Here is a 25,139-nt window from a genome sequence, read left to right on the forward strand (position 1 = left end):
TATTTTAAACTAAGTATTTTTACTGTAGCGGAAAGCATAATATTAAAAAAAATCTGCAGAAACAATCATGACTCATTATTATTTTGTATAATTATTTTTAGTAATGCTGTTGCTATCAAAGCTTGTATGAACCTGGCTATGGTTGGCTGTAATGATGAAATATTGACCGTAATACGAAAAAATGTACAAGAGGATGAAGTATTAGGGAGATTGCCATGTGATATTTTACCAGATCTTCCATCGACCTATAAAGCACCAGGTATCATGTTACCTGTTGAATGCTTGAACACTAACGTAACAGGTAATTTGAAATGTTCTGATTGATGTTATTGTAAAAATATTTGAATTATCTCTCTCCACAATATAGCCTTTTTGCCCTCATGTGGCGTAAAGCAAACACCAATCAATCAATCTGATTGATGTTTGAGCTCTAAAGTAGCAGGCAAATAAAATATTTTTTTTGCTAGTAATTTGTGATATAAAAAATAATAAATTGTGTACCCCTACTCAAGGAATAGGGGTATGCTTTTAATAATGTCCTCAATCACCCATTCATTAGTATGATATTTCCATTGCATAATTCTCAGCTTGTAAGTGGAGGAATGATTTGATATTTGTCTAGAAATTTATAATGTTAGATTGTTCAATGTAAGTGATATTTCAGTCTTAAAAGAGCATACTTTAAACATTTCAGTCTTAAGAATATACTTTTAACATTTCAGTCTGAAGAGTACAATTTGAATATTTCAGTCGTAAGAGAATTATAACTTTTAACATTTCAGTCTAAAGAGCATTCTTTTAACATTTCAGTCTTAAGAGTACACTTTGAAGATTTCAGTTTTAAAAGTATATTTAAATATTTCAGTCTTAAAAGCATACTTTTAATATTTCAGTCTTAAGGCGAAGTATACGTAATTGCACGCCTCTAACGGAATTTGCGATTAACAACATGCGTCGTTAGTTACGCGAGTTATCTCCCCTACTCCAAGAAAGGAAAAAATGGGCACACGAAAGACAAATGACTTTGTGTGGTCTGTCATGAATCAAAACAAGTAGTCCTGTGCTATCTCAAAACTTCAAAGAAATTATCAGAATGACTCCAATCAGAAGTCTGAGTATCCTATTGTGAGTTAGTCTGGCTCTTTTATCACTGTTTTTGTTTTAGACACACAGGAGCAGGTATAAAATACGACGTTTATTTCAACAGAACGTAAAAATGCCTAAACAATAAAATTATTTTCAAATATACAAATAAACTAGTGACATTCTGCTTCTAGTCGTATCAAACTCGTTAAAATCAAACCAGACTGAGTATTGACCCCACAATATTTTTTGAAAAGTCATAGTTTTCCACGGAATGAAATTCAGTGTACAGTAGCGTAAAATTGTAGGTAACTAATATTGTATGTGAATTTGTGTGTTGAACTAGAAAGACGATGGCATGTCCCTTTTTTTTTAATACAACTGAAATTTATAGGATGATTTATATTTATGTGAAAAGTATAAAAAATCAACCACTACGACACTAGTGCAACATTTATAACATTTAAAATCGATAACAAAGCCAACAACAAAAAACAACATCAGATTCTGTCCACAAATCTTACACAGAAACTAAGAATTGAGCACTATCACATTTATCTCAGAATAAGTAAAATCTATGTCATCCAAATCTCAGTTCTCGAGATGCAGAAAATAAAACAGGTGTCTTCTATTCCTTCCGCAAGTTTATGGAAAAGTAAAATCTAAATTTAGAACCATGGTTGAAACTGAAACTACACATGCATGATAAAAATAGAACATGATGTTTTTTCTTTATCAAATTTTAGTTTGGATTGGACAGCGAAATTTGTATTATTTTGTAGTGCTTTTGTGTATTATCATTCAGAAGTAGATTACACAATTTTAAAGTAAAAAATTTCTTCTCACGTTTCAATTGAAGATTATAATAGAAAAGAGTATAAGGTAAGGGAAGAAAGTGGAGGGGTGAAGAAAATTATGTTATAATGTCGGGGCCTTTTATAATAGACTATACGGTTTGGATTTTTCTCATTATTGAAGGCCGTATGGTTGCCTATGATAATTGCTTACATCCACTTCATTCAGTAAGGTAGCTGTGGTGTATAAATGTTTGACGATCGATAGATTATTAGTAAACTTCTGTTAAAGTCTTTTCAGTCAGTGTAATTTCAAATTTCAATATAAAAACTGGGGATCACGTACCTTGTTTTTTCGTAATAATACATTGACTGAATTTACGAAGTTTGGAGTAATTTATTTTGATTATATAGGGGAAACTTAAGATTTCCTTATTGAGGAAACATTACACGATAGAATTGGCTAAAATTTGATGACAGAATTTATTTTTCATTAATACTTCTCAAGTATAAATTTATTTTTTTTTAAAATAGGGGTCACGGGCCTTATTTTTCTTGAAAAAATCCACTAAACTGTTAAATATACTTAAAGACACTTAATTTGTTGATAGTTCAATCTTTAAATTTTAAGTTTTAGGTATCTTGTTGTATATTGAATGATACTTGGCAAACTATTTTTTAAAACAAAACGAGTAATGTTGCAACATGACCAGAACGGACGTTTAGAAAAAAAACACCCGATCTACCTTATACTGAGACAGATAGTTGTAAGTCTCATTTGCAATCATACCACATCTCCTTATTTTTGAATAATATTAAAAACACAATTCATTCGTATTATATACAGGCACAACTTGTATGGCACTATACACAAGTTAAACTCGATGTATAGCATTACATTATGAACAGTCTCCTTGCATTACACTAGGTACGTTCTAATAAAATTACACTAAGTACCTTTTTTAAGCATCATAATGGATTGATATATTCTCATAACATCGCCCTTGGTAGATTTTTATAGCATTATAGCATTAGATTAGTACATTTATAGCATATCACTATACACAAAGCTTTAGAATTACACTATACACAAAGCTTTAGAATTACACTAGACAACAATATACACAATACTAAGTACTTAAGCATAACACTAGGAATGATCTGTGCCACGGGAAGTTATAACAAAAACTCTGATCCGTTTTATTTTTCTGAAATTCATATGGGGGGGGTTCTTCTTCTGACCTTACTACAACCATACAAATTCTCAAGATAATATTCAGATGCAGTTTTCTTATTTTTTGGGAGTCGTCAATGTGGATATTTACAAATAATGGTACAAGAAATTATTTCCTTTGTTACTGAAACTTCAGCAAACGTTATATCATTCAAAGAAAAGGAAAAGAGATCGAGACAAGAACTTTTAAAACAAAATTGTAGAGTTGTGTCACGTGCATGTGTGTTAACCTGACAAATAGAATGTGTTTTGTACACAATACTTCGAAAATCACCGTAATTGGTGGGGATGAAAAGATGCAGATGATATATCCTTTGTATTTTTGGCGTATTATGCTGTCAATTTCAACAGCTTGTACCTGAAAAACGAAAACGGTTACCCCCTTTTTTATTTTATTTTCTGATGTATTTTTACAAGCAGAATCCACATGTTAAATTTTAAAAAAATCTGTGGAGTAGTTAATTACGTACATTTCGCTTTAAGAGCATACCTTGAATATTTCAGTCTTAAGAGTGTACTTTTATCATTTCAGTCTTAAGAGTATACTTTGAACATTTCAGTCTTAAGAGTATACTTTGAATATTTCAGTCTTAAGAGCATACTTTGAATATTTCAGTCTTAAGAGAATACTTTAAAGATCCAGTAATGAAGGATGATAAAAAAGAAGCCTGTGAAATGCTTCCAGTAATGGCTGACTGCTTGGTGGAAGGGGTTAAAGGTTCTATGAAAGCTGATATATTTATGGCACACAGACTGGCCAATACTTTAAGACAACAGACATTCATTAAGTGTGCTGCCGAAGGTATTCTACTATTGTTTATATGTTGTCATGGTAATAATAAGAATCAAATTTCTTGACACAAAAACTGGCACAGACATGAAGGCTTAAGTTCAGATGTTCCTCCCAGAAATTTGTTAGCTTATTTTTTTTAATGTAGTCTGTTCTGATGTACAATGGGAAATCTTAATTTGTAACCTACAAAAAAGCTAAGACATTAACATAAACGGTATACATCACTACTGTGGATTCATTATTATTTGTTGGGTACCAATTATTGAGGATTCCTTGGTACAAGATTCAATCATGTTCAATCAATTACAAATTTTCTAAAGACTTGTATGTAGACATTGGCAAAACTAGGAAATTAAATATCAATGAAAATGCTGCAAGTTTTTCTCAATAGGCGAAAATTGGTTCCCACAACAATAAATAAATTCATAGTAATTCTGATCATAGTAATTTCATATAATTAGTACAGTTAATTGTTTTGACATCTAAGTATCAATTAATTTCATTGAAATTATAAGACAGAGGTAAAAATCTGATGTAAATGATAAAAAAAGACATATTGACAATGAGTAAGAATATGAGAAGATGAAGGGCATCAGTTCAACGGCAATACAATGACTTGCCCAAATAACCAAAACATATCCAGAGGTTTAAGTTTGGTCTGTTGTACCTATGAACAGTATACCTAACGTTAATTTATATATGTTCCTGGTTGCACTGTACAAATGCATTAATATAGCATGAAGTGCTTTGTGGACAAGAAGAACTCATCTCATTAATTGTTTTTTTAACATATTGTATATCCGCCACAGCAATTATCAATGATCTCATTTATTTTACAGATAAAATTCTTAACAATATGGAAATGTTGAATGGTACGTAAATTATTGCTATATCAGCTTTTGTATTTGTCTTTTGTATTTTGTTTTTGTTTATGAATAAAAAGACTAATATCCAGCAATAAATATTAAGTTCTATCAATGAAACAGAACATTATTGGTGCAGTTAGGGGTGTCGTCACTTTTGTTCCCATGTTGAGGGATCAGTTGAAAAAAAGATGATGCTATATATTGCACAAATTATTCAGCAAATTAAATTCTTATAATTGATAATCATCACTGCTGTCTTTAGGGAATTGTGATTAAGTGCCTTAGGAACAAACATTATTTCTAGTTTGTCCTGCATGATGCTGATCACTAAGACACTTGATGAACTTGAATAGTGCAAGGATACAGGAAATGTATAAATGACTCAAAAAATGATATTGGCCATGTAAGACCAATTATTTTGTATTCTAAATGATGAGTACCGGCTCATCAGAGTAATTCTAATGGTGTAATTGCTACCTGAGTAATTCTAATAGTGAAATGGCTCACCTGAGTAATTCTAATGGTGTAATGGCTCACCTGAGTAATTCTAATGGTGTAATGGCTCACCTGAGTAATTCTAATGGTGTAATGGCTCACCTGAGTAATTCTAATAGTGAAATGGCTCACCTGAGTAATTCTAATGGTGTAATGGCTCACTTGAGTCATTCTTATAGTGAAATGGCTCACCTGAGTAATTCTAATGGTGTAATGGCTCACCTGAGTAATTCTAATAGTGAAATGGCTCACCTGAGTAATTCTAATGGTGTAATGGCTCACCTGAGTAATTCTAATGGTCAGCAGCTATGAGAACCAAAATTATGTCTCTAAGATTAACAAGACCAATGTCTGGAACAGTTCATTATTTATATAGAAAGTTATTTTTAAACAACTAAATATTTGCTATATTTGTTTGTAAACAGATACTGCCACAGGATATTGTAACACAGACTATGCTGCCACCTGTATGCTGGGTGTTAGTGTTTATAATTATTTTGGTATATCTTCACCACTTGCTGACAGAGAAATGCTTTGCAGGTACACTATATAAATCAGTTACAAATATCCCATGGGTGCCTCTTTCACAATTACTGTCAATACAAAGCACTCACTGTAATAAAACATTTACACAAACAGATCTTATTGGTCTTCCTTCTGAATGAATTGCTTAGCTCTTCATAAAATGGCATTTCACTACTTTGTGATGTCAAATATGTTGACCTTGTTTCATCACAAAGTGAAAGAGTTAAAACCAGCTTTGATAAATTTGACCCAAAATGTTCAAGTCCCCTTCTAGTTTCAGATGAAACAAAGAAAAGCTATTGTTTCTTTCATACAAAATGCACAAATGAAACCCCAATTGATTTTCAGATTTTCATCATACGTGTTTTAATATTGCAAAGTATCAGCTGTGTAAAAATATATGGTGCCTTTTTTACTTACGTTTCTGGGTTCACTCAATGAAAATTTCATATTGTTACTTGAGACTTTACTGTTTCAATATAGAGAACACCTGATAATCAGCACTATCATGTTGATAACCATCCTCTGTCATAAAACTATACACTCGGAGAACAAAATTTGTGCTTGAAACACTAAATCCAGTATTTTGATTGTTTGATTTCTGAGTCTGAGTACAATAACAGTGCTGAAAATTTTTATGGCCTGAAGCCCTGGCTTTGACCATTACTGTGACTTGACTGTTAGTGTTGCTCTCCACCTATTGCAACTTGTTCAAAATTCTACCCAAATCGCAATTTGTTTTATAAAACCAAACTGTTCAACTGGTCAGAAATTTGAACAAATGATGTACCCGATACATGTGCATTGAATGGTAAAAAACAGTCCATATTTATGTAACAGAAGTATTCTTCTTTCCAATAAATAGCTAATTATTTACATTTTAACAATTTTGTAAAACTACTATATTTTTGGGCCAAAAAGGGGTCTTACTGGACCTACTCCTTTGTAAAAAGAGCTGAGGATTTTAACAGAATTTGACTTAATTGATAATTTGTTTATATTGCAGCACTAGATTAACCTCCCTGCAGTGTGTCCAGAGTGTAGTCTCTGGCTGCTCTGAAGTGGTGAAAGCCAGAATCATGCATGAATTAGACTGGCAGGATGGCATGATGCAAACCATCGGTGTTTGTTCTGAAGAAAAACCTTTTGTGTGTGATCCCAAGGGTGCACTGGATTGCATCAGTCAACTCTCAGCAGGTCATGTGTTGAGCAGTGGGACAGAAATGGAATCCGCTATATGTGCGTAAGTATTATGTGTCTACAAAGAGCAGTGTTGATTTCAATTGTATGTTGGAAAATTGCCTTCATTAAATTAAAAAAGAAACAACGATATAGGAAATATGATTTAATTCATGTCAAAGATACAGCCATGTTGATAATCTTGTTTTTTTTCTACAGAGCCTTTGGACCAGTAGAGAAATGTGTTGTAGAAAAGGCTTCATCTTGTCCTATGAATATCAGAGCAAGCATTGAACAGTCCTTAGTACAAGTTTCCTCAATGGCACGAAGTGTATGTCCTGAAATGAAACCAGATATGGAAGAAGAAGATAAGAAAAAAGGTACTTATCTACAATAATCTTGTTTTGTGTTGTCTGTTTGCTGTCTTTAAGTTTACACTGCATCTCCTGTTACAACTATTAGTTTTTGTTGTTGATTGTCATGAAGATATGAACCTTGAAGCATAATTGACAATATTACAACAGAAGTATTTGTAGACTTAGTTTTGATATGCATTAAAACAAAAAAATTTATTGTGAGCTTATTTCTCGTGTTTTCATTGTTGATTAAAAGTATTCAGTTAGATCCCAGTGACATAAAACCATACAACGCCATATTTCAATGAATCATTTATCTCTGCATATAACGCCTTGTTCTACATTTTTGTCCTAGAGTATTGAAAAGTTGCCTGGGCAAACAGGTTTAGAATAAGGCAATTGATTGCTTTCACTAACTGAGTGAAGATTTCCTCTCTTATAGGTGAATGTAATATGGAGAAGGCTGGTTGGTGTACTTCACAGCTTCTGAACAGAACATCAATGTTGTTAGAAGGTCAAGGGAACAAAAAAAGAACTTGCGGGTAAGTTTGTTCTGTAGACAACGTTTGTCCTGTAGATAGTCAAGTTTGGAAGATGTATATGTATTGTACTGGTTTAAAACATGAGTTATATACTTTTGTTATTACAGCAAATGCCCCAAATTTTTTTTCTCAATTTTTCATTTCTTATGTGACCTTAAGAATGACAGGTATTTTATGTACAAGTGATATTTTTGTAGATTAATACTTGAGACTTCAAATTTTCAAGTAAGATTTTTTCTATTTACAGTGAGATGACAGAATTATTAGAATGTGCAGATATGATGTCTATGAACTGTCCAGGACACCAAGGAAAAAAGATAGATGCTAATAGGCCTCTGCTTAAATTACTGGTAGAGGGCGCTTGTTCTCCAGGTAAAACTTTTTATTTAGAAACAGATTATTTTAATATGATTTAGATATTCATGGATATGTTTGGCCAGCTCTTATCTTACATTCTTATTTACATTCAGTGACAACATTCTGATCTCTTCAAGGACAGTTTCTCTCACATAAAAGTAATTATAGAAGCAAATGAGAAAATTCTGCCACAGTAGTACCATTCAGCGACAAACCAGTAGAAGTTTTGTGCATTTTTTCAACACAGTTTTTAAACTTGACTGCAGCTGTAGAATAAATATTATCTTTATATCTTTTTCTGGGTAAATTAAATCTTTAATAGAGATAGAATTTATTATAGATTATTGTTAGTCATCATAACTAGGTTAATTTTCTCGCTTGAGCCAGTACGGGGAAAGTGAGAAAAGTAATCGAGTTGAGATGACCAATGATAATCTATTTTACATATGACGACGTTGTTAATTTCATTGACAACAGGCACATGCGCCCTTATTTTCTAGCGATGATTTTTCATATCACTGGACTCTGCTGAGAAAGAAAATTATCAGTCAATAAGATCAAAAGAAAAATTTCTCAAAAAGGACGATAATAATCTTTATTCATATTGCTTACATGGAATCTCATTTTTACTAATTAATGCGTAACTGCTGAACAATCTCTACAGGAAAATCATTATATTAAAACCTTTTTGGGGTGGACATTCATTTATAAAATAAAAACTGAAATTATTTTTGTTTATTTTTCAGATATGGAAGAAAACAGTAAAGGTAATTCCATTAATGAAAATCTTCGATTGTGCAGAACTTTTTCTAGTTAACAAGAATTAGGATATAAAGTAATTTAACAGTTGCAGGGTTTTATTAGTGTTTTTAAGGGGTAGTGTTCTTTAGAAAGCTCAAATCAACAATTATGAAATAAATGCATTCTGTGTATTTAATCTGTTTAGATATATAGCTTTGTAGCATGCTCGCAAGTGCTTGTTGAACCCAATATTGCTGGTTAGCTATGGGATCATATAATGTTTGACACTGTGTATTTTATCTCTTTAGAAATGGAGCATTGTAGCATGATGGCAGGTGCTTGTTTGACACAATATCTCTATCTAGCTATGGGATCATATACTGGGATGTGCAGGTAATTATTTGTTTTTTGTTTAGTTTTTTTATATAATTAAAAGGGAGTTTTCCCCCTGTCATCTGAACACTTTTGTCAATGTACTTTACATACAAAGTCAATTTTCTTTACATACAAAGAAAATTGACTGCCATGTTTGACATCAGAAGATTTTGGAATATTTAAAAAATTTATCGTGTAAAGAAAATTGAAAACATGGTTTAAACATATTCAATGAAGAAATAATGATACAAAGTTTGTGTAAAAAATAAATATATTTTATGTTTTATTTCTCTAAGGATTCAAAACTATGATATATTTTTATTCAGCCAAGCAATACCATCTCTAGCATGTTTGAGAACAGCTACAGAAATATGTCCTTCACCTTATAAATATGTTGTTGCTAAAGCAGCAAAGCACCTAGCAACTGTCTCCATGGAAATGTGTGGATCAAGGGGATGTAATTCAGATATGGCATGGCATTGTATTGAGGATGCAGACAAGTACATCAAGGCAGCCGGTTCTAAAATGTTGGAATCTCCAATGACTTGTGGGTAAGTAAAAAATTCTTCTCAGCTAACTGACCTAACATGCAATCCTGCAATTCAATTTTCCAATAGCAATGGCAAAAGCTGAAATATTAATCAAAATGAGAAAAAAAAGCCTTGAGATAAAACATAGCAATCAAATTTTTGCTATTAATGGATAATTTTATTTAATGAGTTACAATTATGGTTTTATAGTTTATATGGATATGATTAGGTAAACATTACATCATATTAAAAATACGGTTAGTTTGGTATAATTTCTTATACATTTACATTACAGAGCCGTGATGGGATCCCTGATGTGTGCAGTGAACCATACTGTTCATTGTGAGAAGGGAGACAACCCTTTCCTTGAAATGAGTATCTGGAGTTTAAAGGTCATGATGGACATGTGTCCTAAAAGTCATTACAATGAAGCTGTTAGTGCTGGACAAAACACTACAGCTGTTGAGGCTATATTACCTATAGAAATTCTTCTTGGACTACCCCAACTCAATAAGGAAACCCTTTGTCCGTAAGTATGAGTTGTAACTATAGCATCCTGGTCTCATGGGAATCCGGCACTATTAAAAATGCATTGTGATGTCACAATTTCCATTGAAAAAGCATGTATAGTACGAATTCATATGACACAAGAAAACATATGATCTGACCATAATTGTCATCCAATTGGACCATTTTTTAGATTGCTGCATTTTTTTATTACATTGGTAGATTTTTTTATTTATTTGTCTCTCTTGTAAGCTTATTTGAATTATTTATTCAAAAACTGTTACAAATGAAAAAGAATTATATTCACTAGAATTATTATTGCCTGACTCAAGCAGTGGGTGTTGGATGTATCTGTTAGAACATTTGTCTATATCTTATATAAGTTTAAGATAATTAATTTTTTATAGTCAAGCCAAGATTTTCATTTGTATATAACTGTCATAATTCTTAAAAGAATTTATTTAAGAATTTAACAATTTCTTGGAATGACATAGAAATTCTGACAACTATTGTGTATAAAATTATTTTCAAAACATAGTAAAATATATAACCCCTCAGTCATAAAGATGATGATAATTTATGTCTGCTCTCTATGTTATTTATATTATACTTCAGACAAGCCAAGATTGCCATGGGAAGATTTGCTGAAATGATGTGGTACATGAATGTTTCTCAGTTAGCACATGCTCGAGTAAATTCCTATGTCATGGAAAAAATTGTTGGCACTTACTGTTATGATGAAGACATGTGGAAAGACCAGACAGAGCACCAGTCTTGTAATGTTTCCATGGTGATGCAATGTGCAAAGGAAGTTGATATCCCAAGTAAAATATCAACATCAGTTTTCAATGGTTGGAAACCAGTTTGTGAGTAAGTAATCAAGTTAAAGAAAGCCTTCATGGTCAAATGGAATTTACTTAGTTGCACAAACGTATGTTTTTTCTTAAACATATTTCTTAAGCATACAAACTTTTATAGCTAAATTCAGATTTAGCAGCCTGTTGAATAATCAAATAATGTTTTTAAATGTCGATTATACTTGTGCTTAGTAAGTAATCATGCCAAACTTCTTTCAAACCTATAAAACACACCTTGTACACATTGTATTATTTTTATGACTTTTCAACAGAGCCACAGAGAAACTACTTTGCTGCATGCACAACATGTCTAGTTCCTGTTTTGACCACAAAGACGTCTATGCCATGATCCAGCTTGGTGCTGATGTGATGGCTATGGTTGGTGACCATTGTCCACTAGAGGAGATGCAAGCCAGATCCATGAAGTGTACACCCCGACCACAACCTTGCAACACACATCAAGCTTTAGAAGAGTGTTATATGCCTCTCAAAACTAGGAGTGATGTTACACTACTTTGTCAGTAAGTTCATAGAACTTTTATATTTATTGCTAAGTTCTGACCAAATATAAAAAATATTTTTTATGCACATAAAAGACACTCTTGTAGATTTAAAAAATGAGCAGGCTAATGCAGCTACAAGGCAGCAACATGGGAAGGAATTAATATGAGTTGTAATAACTTGTTTCCCAATCCACTATAACTAAATATGTTAAACTGAAAAAAAAAAACAAGGAGTTTTAGAAATTTCTTTATCCTGTTTAAGAATATTACATCTAATTGTATCTATAGACTTAAATAAAATAGTTTGCTAATTAACATTATTTTCAATTTTCAATTTGACAGAAATATTAAAACTGAACAAAATTTATATCAAATAGCCAAACCAGTAGATATGTAACTTATGTAAATCTTTTTATTTGATATAAAAAACGCAAGGATATTGGATATCCGTCCATGTCACAAAATCAGTACATGTACAGCAAAAAACACACAAAAAGCCAAATGAACACTGCTATGTAATGGTGATAAGGTATTTTGTTGACTATTAGAGACTTATCTCCCTTATGTATACACCTTTCCCTATGGGAAAGAAATATCTCATCTTGCTGCAAAGTATTTCAAACAATGTATTCCTAGATTTGCTTTATCCTCAGAGTCTGATTTGTTTTGTCTAGTCAAACAAATCTTTCTCATTGTTATAATCACCCAGCATTGTCTCATTGTTATAATCACCCAGCATTGTCTCATTGTTATATTCACCCAGCATTGTCTCATTGTTATATTCACCAAGCATGGTTTCATTGTTATAATCACCCAGCATTGTCTCATTGTTATATTCACCAAGCATGGTCTCATTGTTATAATCACCCAGCATTGTCTCATTGCTATAAACACCCAGCATGGTCTTATTGTTATAGGCTCCCAGCATGGTCTCTTTGTTTTGTTATAATTACCAAGCATGGACTATCTGTAACGTTTTCATTGATAATGAATGGAACTTACTTAAGCTTGCAGCAAATATCTTTAAACATTTTTTTTTAAAACAGAAATTTGACAGAAATAGATTACTGTTTCCAAAGACATCTCAGAGGCTGCATGTCGTCACAGGTGGCGCCTCATGCTAATATCCTAAAGACCTACCACTCCATGTGTAATTCCCAAGCTGATACCAGTAGTTTCGTACATGGAGACCAAGTTGCTGCCTCCACCAAGTGCTTGATGGGAATGATGGAAGACATGAGCGAGGGTTTCCTGAAGGAAACATCGGCTAGTAAGACTGTGTGTGAAGCTATATCCACTTTCTCAGCCTGTAAAGGACAATGGGAGAACCCACCACCCATGTATACATATATGACCAGTACAGGAAGTCAAAACAATGAACATTTCTACAAAAATTTCTGTAGTAAAGGTGAGTTGATGTTTTACTATTATAAAACATAAATAATATTTGTTTAAAAAGTAGAATAACAAAAACACAGAACTCCAAGAAAAATTCAAATTAGAAAGTCCCTTATCAAATGTCACAATCAAAAGCTTATATACATCAAATGAAAGGAAACAACTGTCATATCCTATATTGGTTTTTTCTTTCATAAAGCTAAAACATAGTTTCTAGTTATATTTAATTTTTTGCAGCTGCATTATTAGGGTTTACATTTACAGGTTACTTGAAACAAAATGACTCATATTTAGTATGAAGAATTGTATAAAAAAATTCAAATCTATTTTGTCTGAGGCTTTTTTCGAAATTTTGTATTAAAGGAAAAGTTTTCTTTTTGATTTTAGAATATTTGCAATGCCTGTTAAATGAGTATTAATATGAATTACTTTGAATTATGAAATTTAAAGAAATAGCTATGCGTCACCAGTAAAACTACATTTGCGACTGTTAAATTGTCAATTGACAGTCTAACAGTACTTAATTGTATGTTTCAGCTGAATCATCCACTGTATCTGTGGCAGAGCAGTATTATTGTATGACAGAGGTGGCCTCTATGTGTGCTACGTCATACTTTACCAGACTGACTACATGGATGGTCACTCCTGTCCAAGATAGAGAAAATGTTTGCATGTAAGAAATTGTTTTACTTTTAATATAATTCATAATAGATTGTGTTTTTTAAGGATGTAGTCAAGTTAGATTTAGGATTTTTTGTCAGATGTAAAGACTCCTTGTGTTTTATACTACAATACAGGGGAAAATATTTCGCCCCATCCACTTTTCTTTTCACAGCAGACTTCAATAGCTCATAAAAGGTCATTACCAAAATTAAAGCAGATTCTAGATTTTTTTTACAATTTGAGACCCAAATTATGCCAATGCTAAATATATGGTAAAAGACTGAGTCAGCCTTTTCCCACCATTTTTAGCTCACCAGGGCCAGAAGGGCCCCATGTGAGCTTATGCCATCACTTGCCGTCCTTTGTCGTCCGTCGTCCGTCGTCTGTCGTCGTAAACTATTTAAAAAATCTTCTCCTCTGAAACTCCTGGGCCGAATACCTTCAAACTTTAACTAGATGTTCCTTAGGGTATCTAGTTTATAAATTGTATCCGAAGTTTTGATCCATTGACAAACATGGCCGCCATGGCTAAAAATAGAACATAGGGGTCAAATGCAGTTTTTGGCTTATATCTCAAAAACTAAAGCTTTTAGAGCAAATCTGACATGGCGTAAAATTGCTAAATTGGTCAAGATCTATCAGCTCTGAAATTTTCAGACGAATCGAACAACCCATTGTTGGGTTGCTGCCACCAAATTGGTAGTTTTAACAAAATTTTGCAGTTTTTTGTTATTATTTTGAATATTATTATAGATATATATAAACTGTAATCAGCAATAATGTTTAGCAAAGTAAGATCTACAAAAAAGTTAATATGACCTTAATTGTCAATTGACCCCTTAAGGAGTTATTGCCCTTTAAAGACAATTTTACACAATTTGTTCATCAAGTTTGCTAACATTTAAAAATCTTCTCCTCTGAAACTACTGGGCCAATTACCTTCAAACTTTAACTAAATGTTCCTTAGGGTATCTTGTTTATAAATTGTATCCGAAGTTTGTATTCATCGACAAACATGGCCGCCATGGCTAAAAATAGAACATAAGGGTCAAATGCAGTTTTTGGCTTATATCTCAAAAACTAAATCTTTTAGAGCAAATGTGACATGGGGTAAAATTGTTTAATTGGTCAAGATCTATCGGCCCTGAAATTATCAGACGAATCAAACAACCCATTGTTGGGTTGCTGCCACCGAATTGGTAGTTTTAACAAAATTTTGCAGTTTTTTGTTATTATTTTGAAGATTATTATAGATATATATAAACTGTAAGCAGCAATAATGTTCAGCAAAGTAAGATTTACAAAAAAGTTAATATGACCAAAATTGTCAATTGACCCCTTAAGGAGTTATTGCCCTTTAAAGACAATTTTACACAATTTGTTCATCAAGTTTGCTAACATTTAAAAATCTTCTCCTCTGAAATACAGGTGAGCGATTCAGGCTCTTGAGAGCCTCTTGTTTTAAAATCATATATCTCAAAAAGGAGCTCCATAACCTTTAAATATTTTTAGCTTATTTTGTTCCTTAACTAATGCTCTTCTGATTTATAGTACCAATTTTGAATTTCAGATTTTTTTTAATTTCTCCTGACTTCATCCTTAAGTTTGATTATTTTAGAACTTTATACTGTCTCATGGTCCATTTGTCAAAAAGTAATGGACAGTCAAACATGATTTTGAAATACAAAGTTCTCATTTGATGGTGAAGAAATTAGGATTTGTTTTCCTGAATTGTATAATTTATCAAAATGTTTGGCTTTCATTCACAGCTTTATATGCTATGATTGGTTCTGAATTCATTTCTTAACAGATATGAATTATATTTGTATTAATATATTATTACAGGGAACTGGTAACTGTTGAAACTTGCGTTAAAGATGCATTAGCATCCTGTTCTACGGAAAGACAACAAATGTACCGTAACATAATGGAAATGATTTATTTCGTCCATGAAAAAGCGTGTCCTACAATGCCATATCAGCAACTTTTATTATACCAGGACGATGTCTGCTATCTAGAAACAGCGGCTATGTGTGCTGAGGGATTCGGAAAATATCTTTCTTCTACTTCTGGACATAACAAACAGGAAACCTGCAGGTGAAAAATAATTTATTATATTGGGGTGTGTGAAGAAATAGGACACAGAAGCTACAGAGTTTTTACACTTTTTCAATGTGGAAATGAACACTAGTTTTCAAAGTTTGAGGTTCGGTAGCAGTATTCTTAAAGTTTCTTTAAAACAAAAAAAAATCATTTCTTTTTACTTTAAAGATGGTTTTTACCATTAGTTGTGTCCTAAAAAAAATAACTGATAGTTGTCAATTTGAGAAAGGAAATATTGAAATAAGTTAAGTTTGGTTATGAAATTTTACTTTGCTGTTTATATACAAACAAATCAAAAATGTATAACTGAATTGTAGGCTTGTTTTTATAATATTTGATTTTGGAATTTTTTTCTGGGATGTAAAAACAAATTTCTTCATTTCAGACATTTTGGAGAAATGATTAAATGCCTCCACTACAGCACTAAGAACTGTACATATAGTGATGCAGCATATGATAATGTTGTGTTCCTTGTTAACTCAGCCAACAGCATTATGGGTAATACCTGTCCATTGATGACAGCTGTGGCTTGTGATACTAAAAACTGGAGAGAAATTGTACAAAGAGCGTCATGTGATCCTAAGGCTGCTGAGAAATGCATGATGGGATTCAGTATGTCGCTTCGTGAGAACATGGACAATGATACAGCTATGTGCAGGTAACATCAAATATTGTAGAAATTTGTAGCGTTATCTGACCAATATAAGTTCAAAACAAGTGGAAAACCTCTTTATGCAATTTATTTTTCAACAATGGCAGGAATAATAAGAATTGGCAATGGTAAAAAATGCAAAAATATTACAAATATATTTTTGTGATTGCTAGAAAAATCATATGGCTTAAACATTCCATTGTATTAAAAAGGTCATGTCTTTTTTAAACCCCATGTTGCGAAGTGTATATGTCAGTCAGTCATCCTTTTTTTGTCAGTACGACAGCATATTCATTTTTGGTTGGATCCTCATCAAATTTAGATGAAGGTGTCCACTTAACAAAACGTAGTTTGAATTCAATAAGCTAAAAATCTGGATTGAGTAAATATTATTTTGGAGGAGTATTGTAAAATTATCCCATGTTTATTCTAGTCAAGGTATATTTTTTTTCATTCATTTTTTTTTATCAGAAATTCTTGAAATTTGTATGAAGCTTATAATCTTTAAAACCTTTTTGATATTGATAATCTAAAATTGGTGACCATTTTTAGGGGGAACAGGGACAATTTTCTGTTGGTCAAATATTCAAGTTATATCTTCGCCAGTTTGTTTAATTTTATTAACTTACAACTTTGCAGATCTTGTTTTGTTGTTAAAAACTAATGTTCATTTTGTTTTATTTTGAAGTATGTACAAAAAAGCAACAGAATGTGCTGCTCTTCATACCTTAACATGTGACCATAGCAACCCACAAGCTGCAATGGTGAATCAATCAATGTATGTCACCATGGCAACGTATGGAGAACGCTGCATGGAAAAATATGGAATGACAGAGGAGCAGAAATGTTGGATGAAAGAACCTTGTACAATGTGGATTGAAAACTGTTTGCCAGAGAACTCTACTCAAATATGCAGGTATGAAGTCTGTCAAGCCTTGACCTTTATGAAAAAGGTATTTATGTCAATATTTTTACAGTCATAAGTTCTTAAAAATTGTTTGAATTACATGAAATGCTCAAGTTTTAATTTTTCAATCACTCAATAAGAAAAGTGAAATGTTTACTCATAATTTTTTCAATACCATTACATTGAGCATTCAACATCTACTTTTAAATTTGGTAACTAGCTAAAATCTAAAGTCAGTCCTAAAGTACCAGAACCCCTAATTGCTATATTGCTATTGTCAGATAAATGATTGGAATTTTAGGGTTATTTTGATTTTACATTATATTTCAGCAATGTAACTAAGATAGAAGCATGTTTGTCTAAACAAGAGGAAAGTTGCAGCCAGGATTTCAAACTAACTAGAGCAGGTTTAATCCGAGACTTCCTTATGATGAGAAACGTGTCATGTGATGTCATGAATGTGAAAGGAAGTCCACCAATTGCAAGTCCAAACATTATTGGACAATGTTATCTTGATATGAAAAATCTGACTGAAATGTATTTCATGATGGAAAATCCAGGTCACACGGATATTTGTTATGGATTAGAGAATTACCATAACTGTGTGGAGACAAGTTCAGAGAATTTACATCCACTGTGGAAAGGCATGTGGAGACAGAGAGCAACCATGATGAAACAGGCTACTTTTACTAACTGTAAATTTTATGGTGAGTTTAATCATTAATAAACAAAAGTTTAAATGAACATATTTGTCTTCTTATTTTCATAATATCCAACTTGAAGTTTTGTTTATTTTTACAAGAATCAGATAAAACGTTTTCTTTGTTTCAGAACGTATAATGATGGAGATGATGAGAAATGATACAGATGAAAACGATAGTGATGACAACGGTGAGATGAGAGATAATGGTGACATGGGAGATAACTCTAGAATGATGGCAATGAATTATACAGGTAGGAATAAATTACATAGTAACATTTATTTATACTCTTTAATAGAAAATCTGCTCATGTAACCAAAATAAAATGCAAACTTGTCCATATCAATAATAAATTAAATATGAAAATCTGTTTATCATCTTTATATCAATTATAAGTCACTTTTACCAATTAATTATACATTTTTCCAAAAAATCACAAATTTTATCAAACAAAAGCCATTGGATCTTTTACATTTTTAAAATTTCCAGTAGACTATGTTGAAGTCCATCTAATTTGACAATTCTTTGTTCATCTTTGCTCTCAAAGAAAGCTAGTTCCGCAAAATTAATAATGAATTCATGGTACATAAATTGATACTATGAATAGGTTAGACCCTATTAATCACTAGTCTTTTGAATTGTTTAACAGAACCAGAAGACTGTAAACCTATGGAAGCAGCCTTGTGTATGTTTGAATATTTTGGAATGACAGCATTTTCGAGTTATATACCATTGATGGACAGACCAGGAACTTGTTGGTAGGTATACAGGTTCTTAATGTTCAGAAAAAGGGGGATGAGATTATAATAAGGAGGCAATTAAAAATAAAAGGTCAATAAAAATTAGAAAATACCATGCCCATGATTTGTTGAGATAGCTGTTCTTGACCTTATGTGAAATATAAATTATGGATTTTAGATGGCAAATTTTTATTTATTTCTGTTTATCTAAATTATTTATATTAGACTCAAGATAATTGCAAGCTTAATTGACATATTTTATAGAAAATTGTTTCTTGTTGAAGACTGTATATTTTCGTTAAGATGGCTTGTAATTATATGCATCATTGAGCTGCTGTCCCATTAACTTATATCACACATCCTATATTGTTCATATGGCATTTTAAAACAAAGGTTTACTGTTTAAATCAGATTTGTTTAGCTATTTATTTGTTGTTAAATGAAATTTAATCCTTTTATTTGCAGGTGGAAAAAACATGTGGCTTTACCTTGTATTTCTAATCATACAATGTCATGTTCAGCTCGTACTCGCCAAAAGTTCATTAAAATGTATGAGGTTACCCGTAGAATGGAGCTCGCCATTGGAATGTGCCCAGAAAAGGAACAAATGGAAATGGATGCAGGTAAAGAAGATATGAACAACGATATGATGGGTCAGTGTCGGCCACAAGAAGCAGCTAAATGTATGGGCATGCTCAGTGGTGCTATCATTGGGAATGTTGGGAAGGAGACTTCTACATTAATTTGTTCGTAAGTTAAATTTTGATTTCATTAAAGGATACTTTCCTGAATTTATTGCAATTTTTGAGAATTTTTAAAAATGTTCCATGTCAGATTTTAATTGGTACGCATAACAGTAGGTGTATATAGATTTGTTGCAGACTTGAAAGATCTTTATTTTTGCTAAGCACAATACATTCTTAGTAAAAGATGATAAGATATGAATATCAACTGTAATTTCAGAAATTATTCCTATGTTTTTATTATTCAAATTTGCCAACGGGATTGGTTTTGCATAATTGAAAACTGAAAATTTTGTATGCAGCATTTCCTGAAATTGCAATAATTAATCTTGCATTTTTGTCAACTTTTCAACAATTGCCATTATAAGTGTATGCAATAATTTCTTAATTTCATTACATTGACTGTGTATAACAAACGTTCATAATTGAATATTTTAATATTATTGCTTAAAATAAAATATTGGCTTCAAAATTTCAGATCTATTGGCCCTGTTCTTTCTTGTGTAGTGGAACAAACATGGGCGTGTGAAAAAGAAAAACGTGAAACTATCGAAAGACAATGGAACGATCTGTATCCTGTTGCCATGACAACATGCATGATGGGAACACACAAGGAATCACCAAAAATGTCATGTGATGCAATGGATCCTAAGGTGAAATGGTCATGTGATATGCCACAGGCTTTGATGTGTATCACATCCTTACAGTCAAAGATGATGAAAGGGGATGAAGATTTGTGCAGGTAAATAAGGACAGACAACATTGAAAAAGAGCTTATTTTTAGGGTTCTTTTGACCTTTTATTTTACAGTAAATGCCTTGAGTATTTAGGTAAAGGTAATATCTTTGGTTAGCTTGCTTACTAGCTGAACCGTGAGGTCATTATTAGGTTAGACATACTACCCTCCTTTAAGAGTAGACTAGTCCAACAGATAACCAATCTATCTGTCTGTAGGACTAGACAACTCCGAAAGGAGGGTAGTATAGCTAACCTTATAATGCTTTCACGGTTCAGCTAACAAGTAAGATAACCAGAGATACCTTTACCTACACACTCAAGGCATTTTGCTGTAAATGTTTCTTTAAGAGTTGATTAATGTTCAGATTTTTATCATTTTTAAAATTTTACTTTTTCTATGTACATTTTTTCATCAATGATAGAATATTGTTGTGATACTGTAGCTGATTTCAGAATGAAACATACTTGATGTTTGCATCATACCTCTTACTTTATTGATATTTCATCGTTATTCTGTTTACAGTGGGGTACCAGATTTCAGATCCTGTATATATAAATCTTTGTCTGGTTGTGAACCAACTCACAAGGAGGCTATGAAAGTCATAGTTGCAAAAGTACACAAGAGAATATCTGACCGTTGTCCTAAGGCCAATTGTGATATTTGTGGAGCACGTCAATGTCTAATGATGTTTAATGCTACAAAGGAAGACATGACTTGTTTGTAAGTAAATTAAATACTTTAATTCTTTATGGAATTAACATGTAACATCCTCTATTCTCATAGTTCATGGTCCACTGATAAAAAAGTGCAATGAAAATAAGTAATAGAATATTAGTTCATGACAAAATATTCCTACAGGCACTTCCCAAACCTGAAGCAAAAGAATTATCCCTTAGTTGCTGGTAGTCTTTTCAAAGTAATGGGGAGACCAGTCTACAAATAATATTGAATAATTATGACTCAAACATCTTTGAAAAAATGTTAAGGATTACAAATCATAGAACTTTTACAAGATACCAAATAATAGTGTAGATTGAAATTTGTGTACCCTGATAGTATATGAATATTATATGATATAACATTTAGAAAATGTAAAATGTGAAATGTACCCATGCAATAAAAAAATCGAAGATGTTGATCATAAGTTCAATGAAATAGAAACCCAACAGTACAAAGAATACCTCTACATAGTCTCAAACAATCACAGAAAGAAACAAACAGAAAGAAATAACTTAATTGTATGTTTTCTAATTGACTTTTTAGATTTATTAAAATTAGATCTTTTTTTATAGTTAAGTTGGTTTTTTTATCCTTTTATTCATGTCTTCAAATTCAGTTTTATATATATAAATATATACTGTATATTTGAATCTATGACCTTAAGATTGTGTTATGATTTTATTGTTATTTTCAGTGATGGATGGAAGGTCAAAGAATGTGTAAATAATCATGTGACATCTTGTGGCGAGGAAGAGAAAAATCATATGATGTCAGAAATGATGGAAAAATTCAAAAAAATACCGGAAACTTGTAAAGACAAAAAGGCATTGGACATGTGTGCTCTAGAGTTCAAGGACATTACCAAGAAATTATTGGGTCTAGATTTGAAATTGGATTGGGGAATGGAAGGTTTGGATTATGTTTTGTTTACAGTTCCACATGAGAAATTGTTCTCTCCTAGAAGAATTGAAATTTTCATTCACCTGATCCTATATACTGTAAATTCAGAAATTATTGCGTGCATTTATTATTGCGATTTGTCATTTTAGACTAAAATGCGATTTTGATTTTTGCGATATTGAGAAAAATCCTGTTTAATTCATATAAAAAATTTCAAAATGCGAGTTTAAATTAGTGCGATTATAACCCTGTCGCATTTTTCGCAGTAATAAAACCATCGCAATAATTTCTGAATTTACAGTAATTCTGATTGTACTTTTGAGTTTCAGTCTTTCAGTTGACATTAAGTGTAAAATTTGTTTTCCTTAGGCCTTGATTTTAAAGACACATTAAACTTTATAATCATCAGTTGAATATATGTGAGGATTATTTTTGTTTGAAGTGTATAAGAGGGTCTCATGGAAAATTAGTTATTGTTACAAGCTGTGTTACTCCCTTTCAAAATATTAATAATAATTTAATATTATTATGAAACTGAGATTTGCCTTTAAGTCTTTTTATATGACATAATAGTTTAAAATACTGACCCACCATAATTTGCATTGTAATAAATTTGAATGCAGCATTCAGTGGAATAAAGGATGTCACATTTATTTTCTCTTTTCTGATTTTTCTAATTTTTATTACTTATATAGAGGATGATGACATGGAAGACAACATGCATAAAGACCTAAACAAGACCTCTGATAAAAACATGCGTGACCCTGACAATACCATGATGGACGATCTAACCGTTGATATGGTGATTAAACACCTTCTATCAAATAAGAGCCAGTGCCTTGGACCCCTGATGGGAGATGATAAGGAGACGTTATGTAAACGTGCTACATTGTCATGGCGATGTGTAGAGAGGATGGTTAATGGTCTTCCAATGAATTCCAGAGACTTAGCTATGGGAGTGATGAAGATTGTTGGAATGGCAGTAGAAAGTGCATGTTATGGTATGTTAAAGAGATCTAGGGGGACAGATAATACTTTATTGATTCATTAAAGGATGTTTACTCTTTTTTCAAGAAATAAACGACAAAATGACTACTTAAATTCTCTTTGATGAACATATTATAACCTGCAGATTCTCCCTTTCTGAAATTTTCTTTAGTAAAAATTGTTTTCAATATTAATGTGAACTTCAAATTGGGACGAAAGAAATATATTATATCATCGTTAATGGAAATGTGACATTTTGTTAAATGCTATGTCAGATTTAGAGAGGTCTTGATTAGAGAAGAAATCTGACAAAAGCTATTCAGATGACTGATCCTTTATTAACATATACCACGTACTCCATAATGAAATTTGTTAAGTGTAGTTCTTATGCAATATATGTTTGAATTCATTGATATTTAGACAAAGAAGAATATAATTTATAACATATTTTTGTAGAGAAAGATTTAAGCTGCTTCAAATGTAGAAATGCAAAGAGTGATGAAGAATGTAATATGTTACCACAGCAGCATTGTAATAGACATTCACAGGTTAGTTTAGTAATGACTTTTTGGAGCACCTATTTGACTTGTTATTGAAATGAATAAAAGCAGCTATGGGATAAAAATGAATCTAACAACAAATTGCATATTTTTTATCATCAATAGAAAAGTTTAAAAAATTTCGATTTTATGAATGAACTGCCCTGGTTAACAACTACAATACTTTATTCTCAAAAAACCAATACAATTTTAAAAAGGTACAGAGAATAACATGCAAAAAAGAAATACAACTTATACATAGTATGGTTGTGGTGAGTTAACATTGATCATTCGGGGGAAATATCAGTTTGATACCAGATAATATGGTGGTGGTGAGTTAACATTGGTCATTCGGGGGAAATATCAGTTTGATACCAGATAATATGGTGGTGGTGAGTTAACATTGGTCATTTGGGGGAAATATCAGTTTGATACCAGATAATATGGTGGTGGTGAGTTAACATTGGTCATTTGGGGGAAATATCAGTTTGATACCAGATAATAAACAAAGGTTGTCAAAAATTTACACTATGAACCTTTATATTTTCATAGAATAATTTAAGCAATGATAAGTAGTAGTGCTTTGGTAATGTGAAAAAAATCCTCATGTTTTAATATATTTTCAGATGTGCTACACAATGGTGGATGATGGTATGATCACTAAAGGCTGTGGGCCAAAAATACCATATGTGGAACATCAACAGTGTGTAGACAATGGTACTAAGTGTGTGTACATGTGTCATAAAAACGACTGTAACATGATGAGACACAAACCTGTCGTAGGTGAGTAAAAACAACAGTGTGTAGACAATGGTACTAAGTGTGTGTACATGTGTCATAAAAACGACTGTAACATGATGAGACACAAACCTGTCGTAGGTGTGTAGAAAGAACAAATTGTAATTATTTATTTCAGATTATTTAGGACTGTTATTGCTAGCTTTGTCTTATCTTATACACCTGTATCCATTTCTTGAAAAAAAAACTTGATATTATCTCCATGATTCCTACTGGATAACTTGTGCATATTGTACATTGCTTATAGTATGGATTCTAATGTATAATTAAATGATGTGCAGTAAATTATGGAAAAAGACTATTAGCTGGTAAGTACAGGTAGACTGAGATCTCAATTATACCTGCACCTCTCTCTTACCGTCCCTTTTAGATATAAATCAGAAATAAAATTGCAAACTATCAGCTTATTTTCTTGGATTGAATTAAAAAGTTTTAAAAGCCAAAATCCGTGCTGGAAAAGCTAGGATTTGAATATCACTAATATTTTAATTTCTCTACAGATCCACCATCTTGTGACAGAAAAGCTGCAATGACTTGTGGGATGCATATGATACATAATATGGTTACCATGGAAGAGCCAGACTGCAGGTGATTATATCTAATTCATCAAATAATTTTGGTGTTTTTTTTGCATTTAATGGGAAACCATATGATAGAGTTTTGTCAATGATTAAAACATGTAACTATTAAATGTATAGATAGGATTGATTTCAATGAAACTTGAATGATTTCAGAATAAATTTTAGAGGTTTCCTAATTCTTAATTTCATTTTTTAATTCTGTATACAAATACAATAAGATTATTGGTCAAA

General features: G+C 31.8%; 2 protein-coding genes across 6 annotated transcripts in view; one reads left to right on the forward strand and one right to left on the reverse strand.

Moving 5' to 3' along the window:
* Positions 1–25,139, reverse strand: part of LOC127735930 (uncharacterized) — a 502,702-nt gene that overhangs the window by 114,067 nt on the left and 363,496 nt on the right. The gene's annotated exons all lie outside the window — the stretch shown is intronic.
* LOC127735918 (uncharacterized) overlaps positions 1–25,139 on the forward strand; it is a 108,185-nt gene that overhangs the window by 31,372 nt on the left and 51,674 nt on the right. For both annotated transcript variants that reach the window (XM_052246357.1, XM_052246358.1), the window contains exons 16-45: positions 102–301; positions 3,728–3,913; positions 4,744–4,776; positions 5,691–5,805; positions 6,797–7,033; positions 7,189–7,349; positions 7,768–7,867; positions 8,115–8,239; positions 8,971–8,991; positions 9,274–9,358; positions 9,667–9,891; positions 10,166–10,399; positions 10,993–11,247; positions 11,507–11,755; positions 12,784–13,145; positions 13,673–13,808; positions 15,644–15,895; positions 16,287–16,559; positions 17,242–17,469; positions 17,791–18,167; positions 18,292–18,414; positions 18,811–18,919; positions 19,367–19,651; positions 20,123–20,386; positions 20,906–21,103; positions 21,798–22,012; positions 22,699–23,004; positions 23,447–23,538; positions 24,156–24,312; positions 24,828–24,915. In XM_052246357.1, the coding sequence (XP_052102317.1) occupies positions 102–301; positions 3,728–3,913; positions 4,744–4,776; positions 5,691–5,805; positions 6,797–7,033; positions 7,189–7,349; positions 7,768–7,867; positions 8,115–8,239; positions 8,971–8,991; positions 9,274–9,358; positions 9,667–9,891; positions 10,166–10,399; positions 10,993–11,247; positions 11,507–11,755; positions 12,784–13,145; positions 13,673–13,808; positions 15,644–15,895; positions 16,287–16,559; positions 17,242–17,469; positions 17,791–18,167; positions 18,292–18,414; positions 18,811–18,919; positions 19,367–19,651; positions 20,123–20,386; positions 20,906–21,103; positions 21,798–22,012; positions 22,699–23,004; positions 23,447–23,538; positions 24,156–24,312; positions 24,828–24,915 (5,691 nt within the window). The remainder of the gene's footprint in view (positions 1–101; positions 302–3,727; positions 3,914–4,743; positions 4,777–5,690; positions 5,806–6,796; positions 7,034–7,188; positions 7,350–7,767; positions 7,868–8,114; positions 8,240–8,970; positions 8,992–9,273; positions 9,359–9,666; positions 9,892–10,165; positions 10,400–10,992; positions 11,248–11,506; positions 11,756–12,783; positions 13,146–13,672; positions 13,809–15,643; positions 15,896–16,286; positions 16,560–17,241; positions 17,470–17,790; positions 18,168–18,291; positions 18,415–18,810; positions 18,920–19,366; positions 19,652–20,122; positions 20,387–20,905; positions 21,104–21,797; positions 22,013–22,698; positions 23,005–23,446; positions 23,539–24,155; positions 24,313–24,827; positions 24,916–25,139) is intronic.

Source organism: Mytilus californianus, unplaced genomic scaffold (genome assembly GCF_021869535.1).
Source record: "Mytilus californianus isolate M0D057914Y unplaced genomic scaffold, xbMytCali1.0.p SCAF_3, whole genome shotgun sequence".
NCBI classification, from domain to species: Eukaryota; Metazoa; Mollusca; class Bivalvia; order Mytilida; family Mytilidae; genus Mytilus; species Mytilus californianus.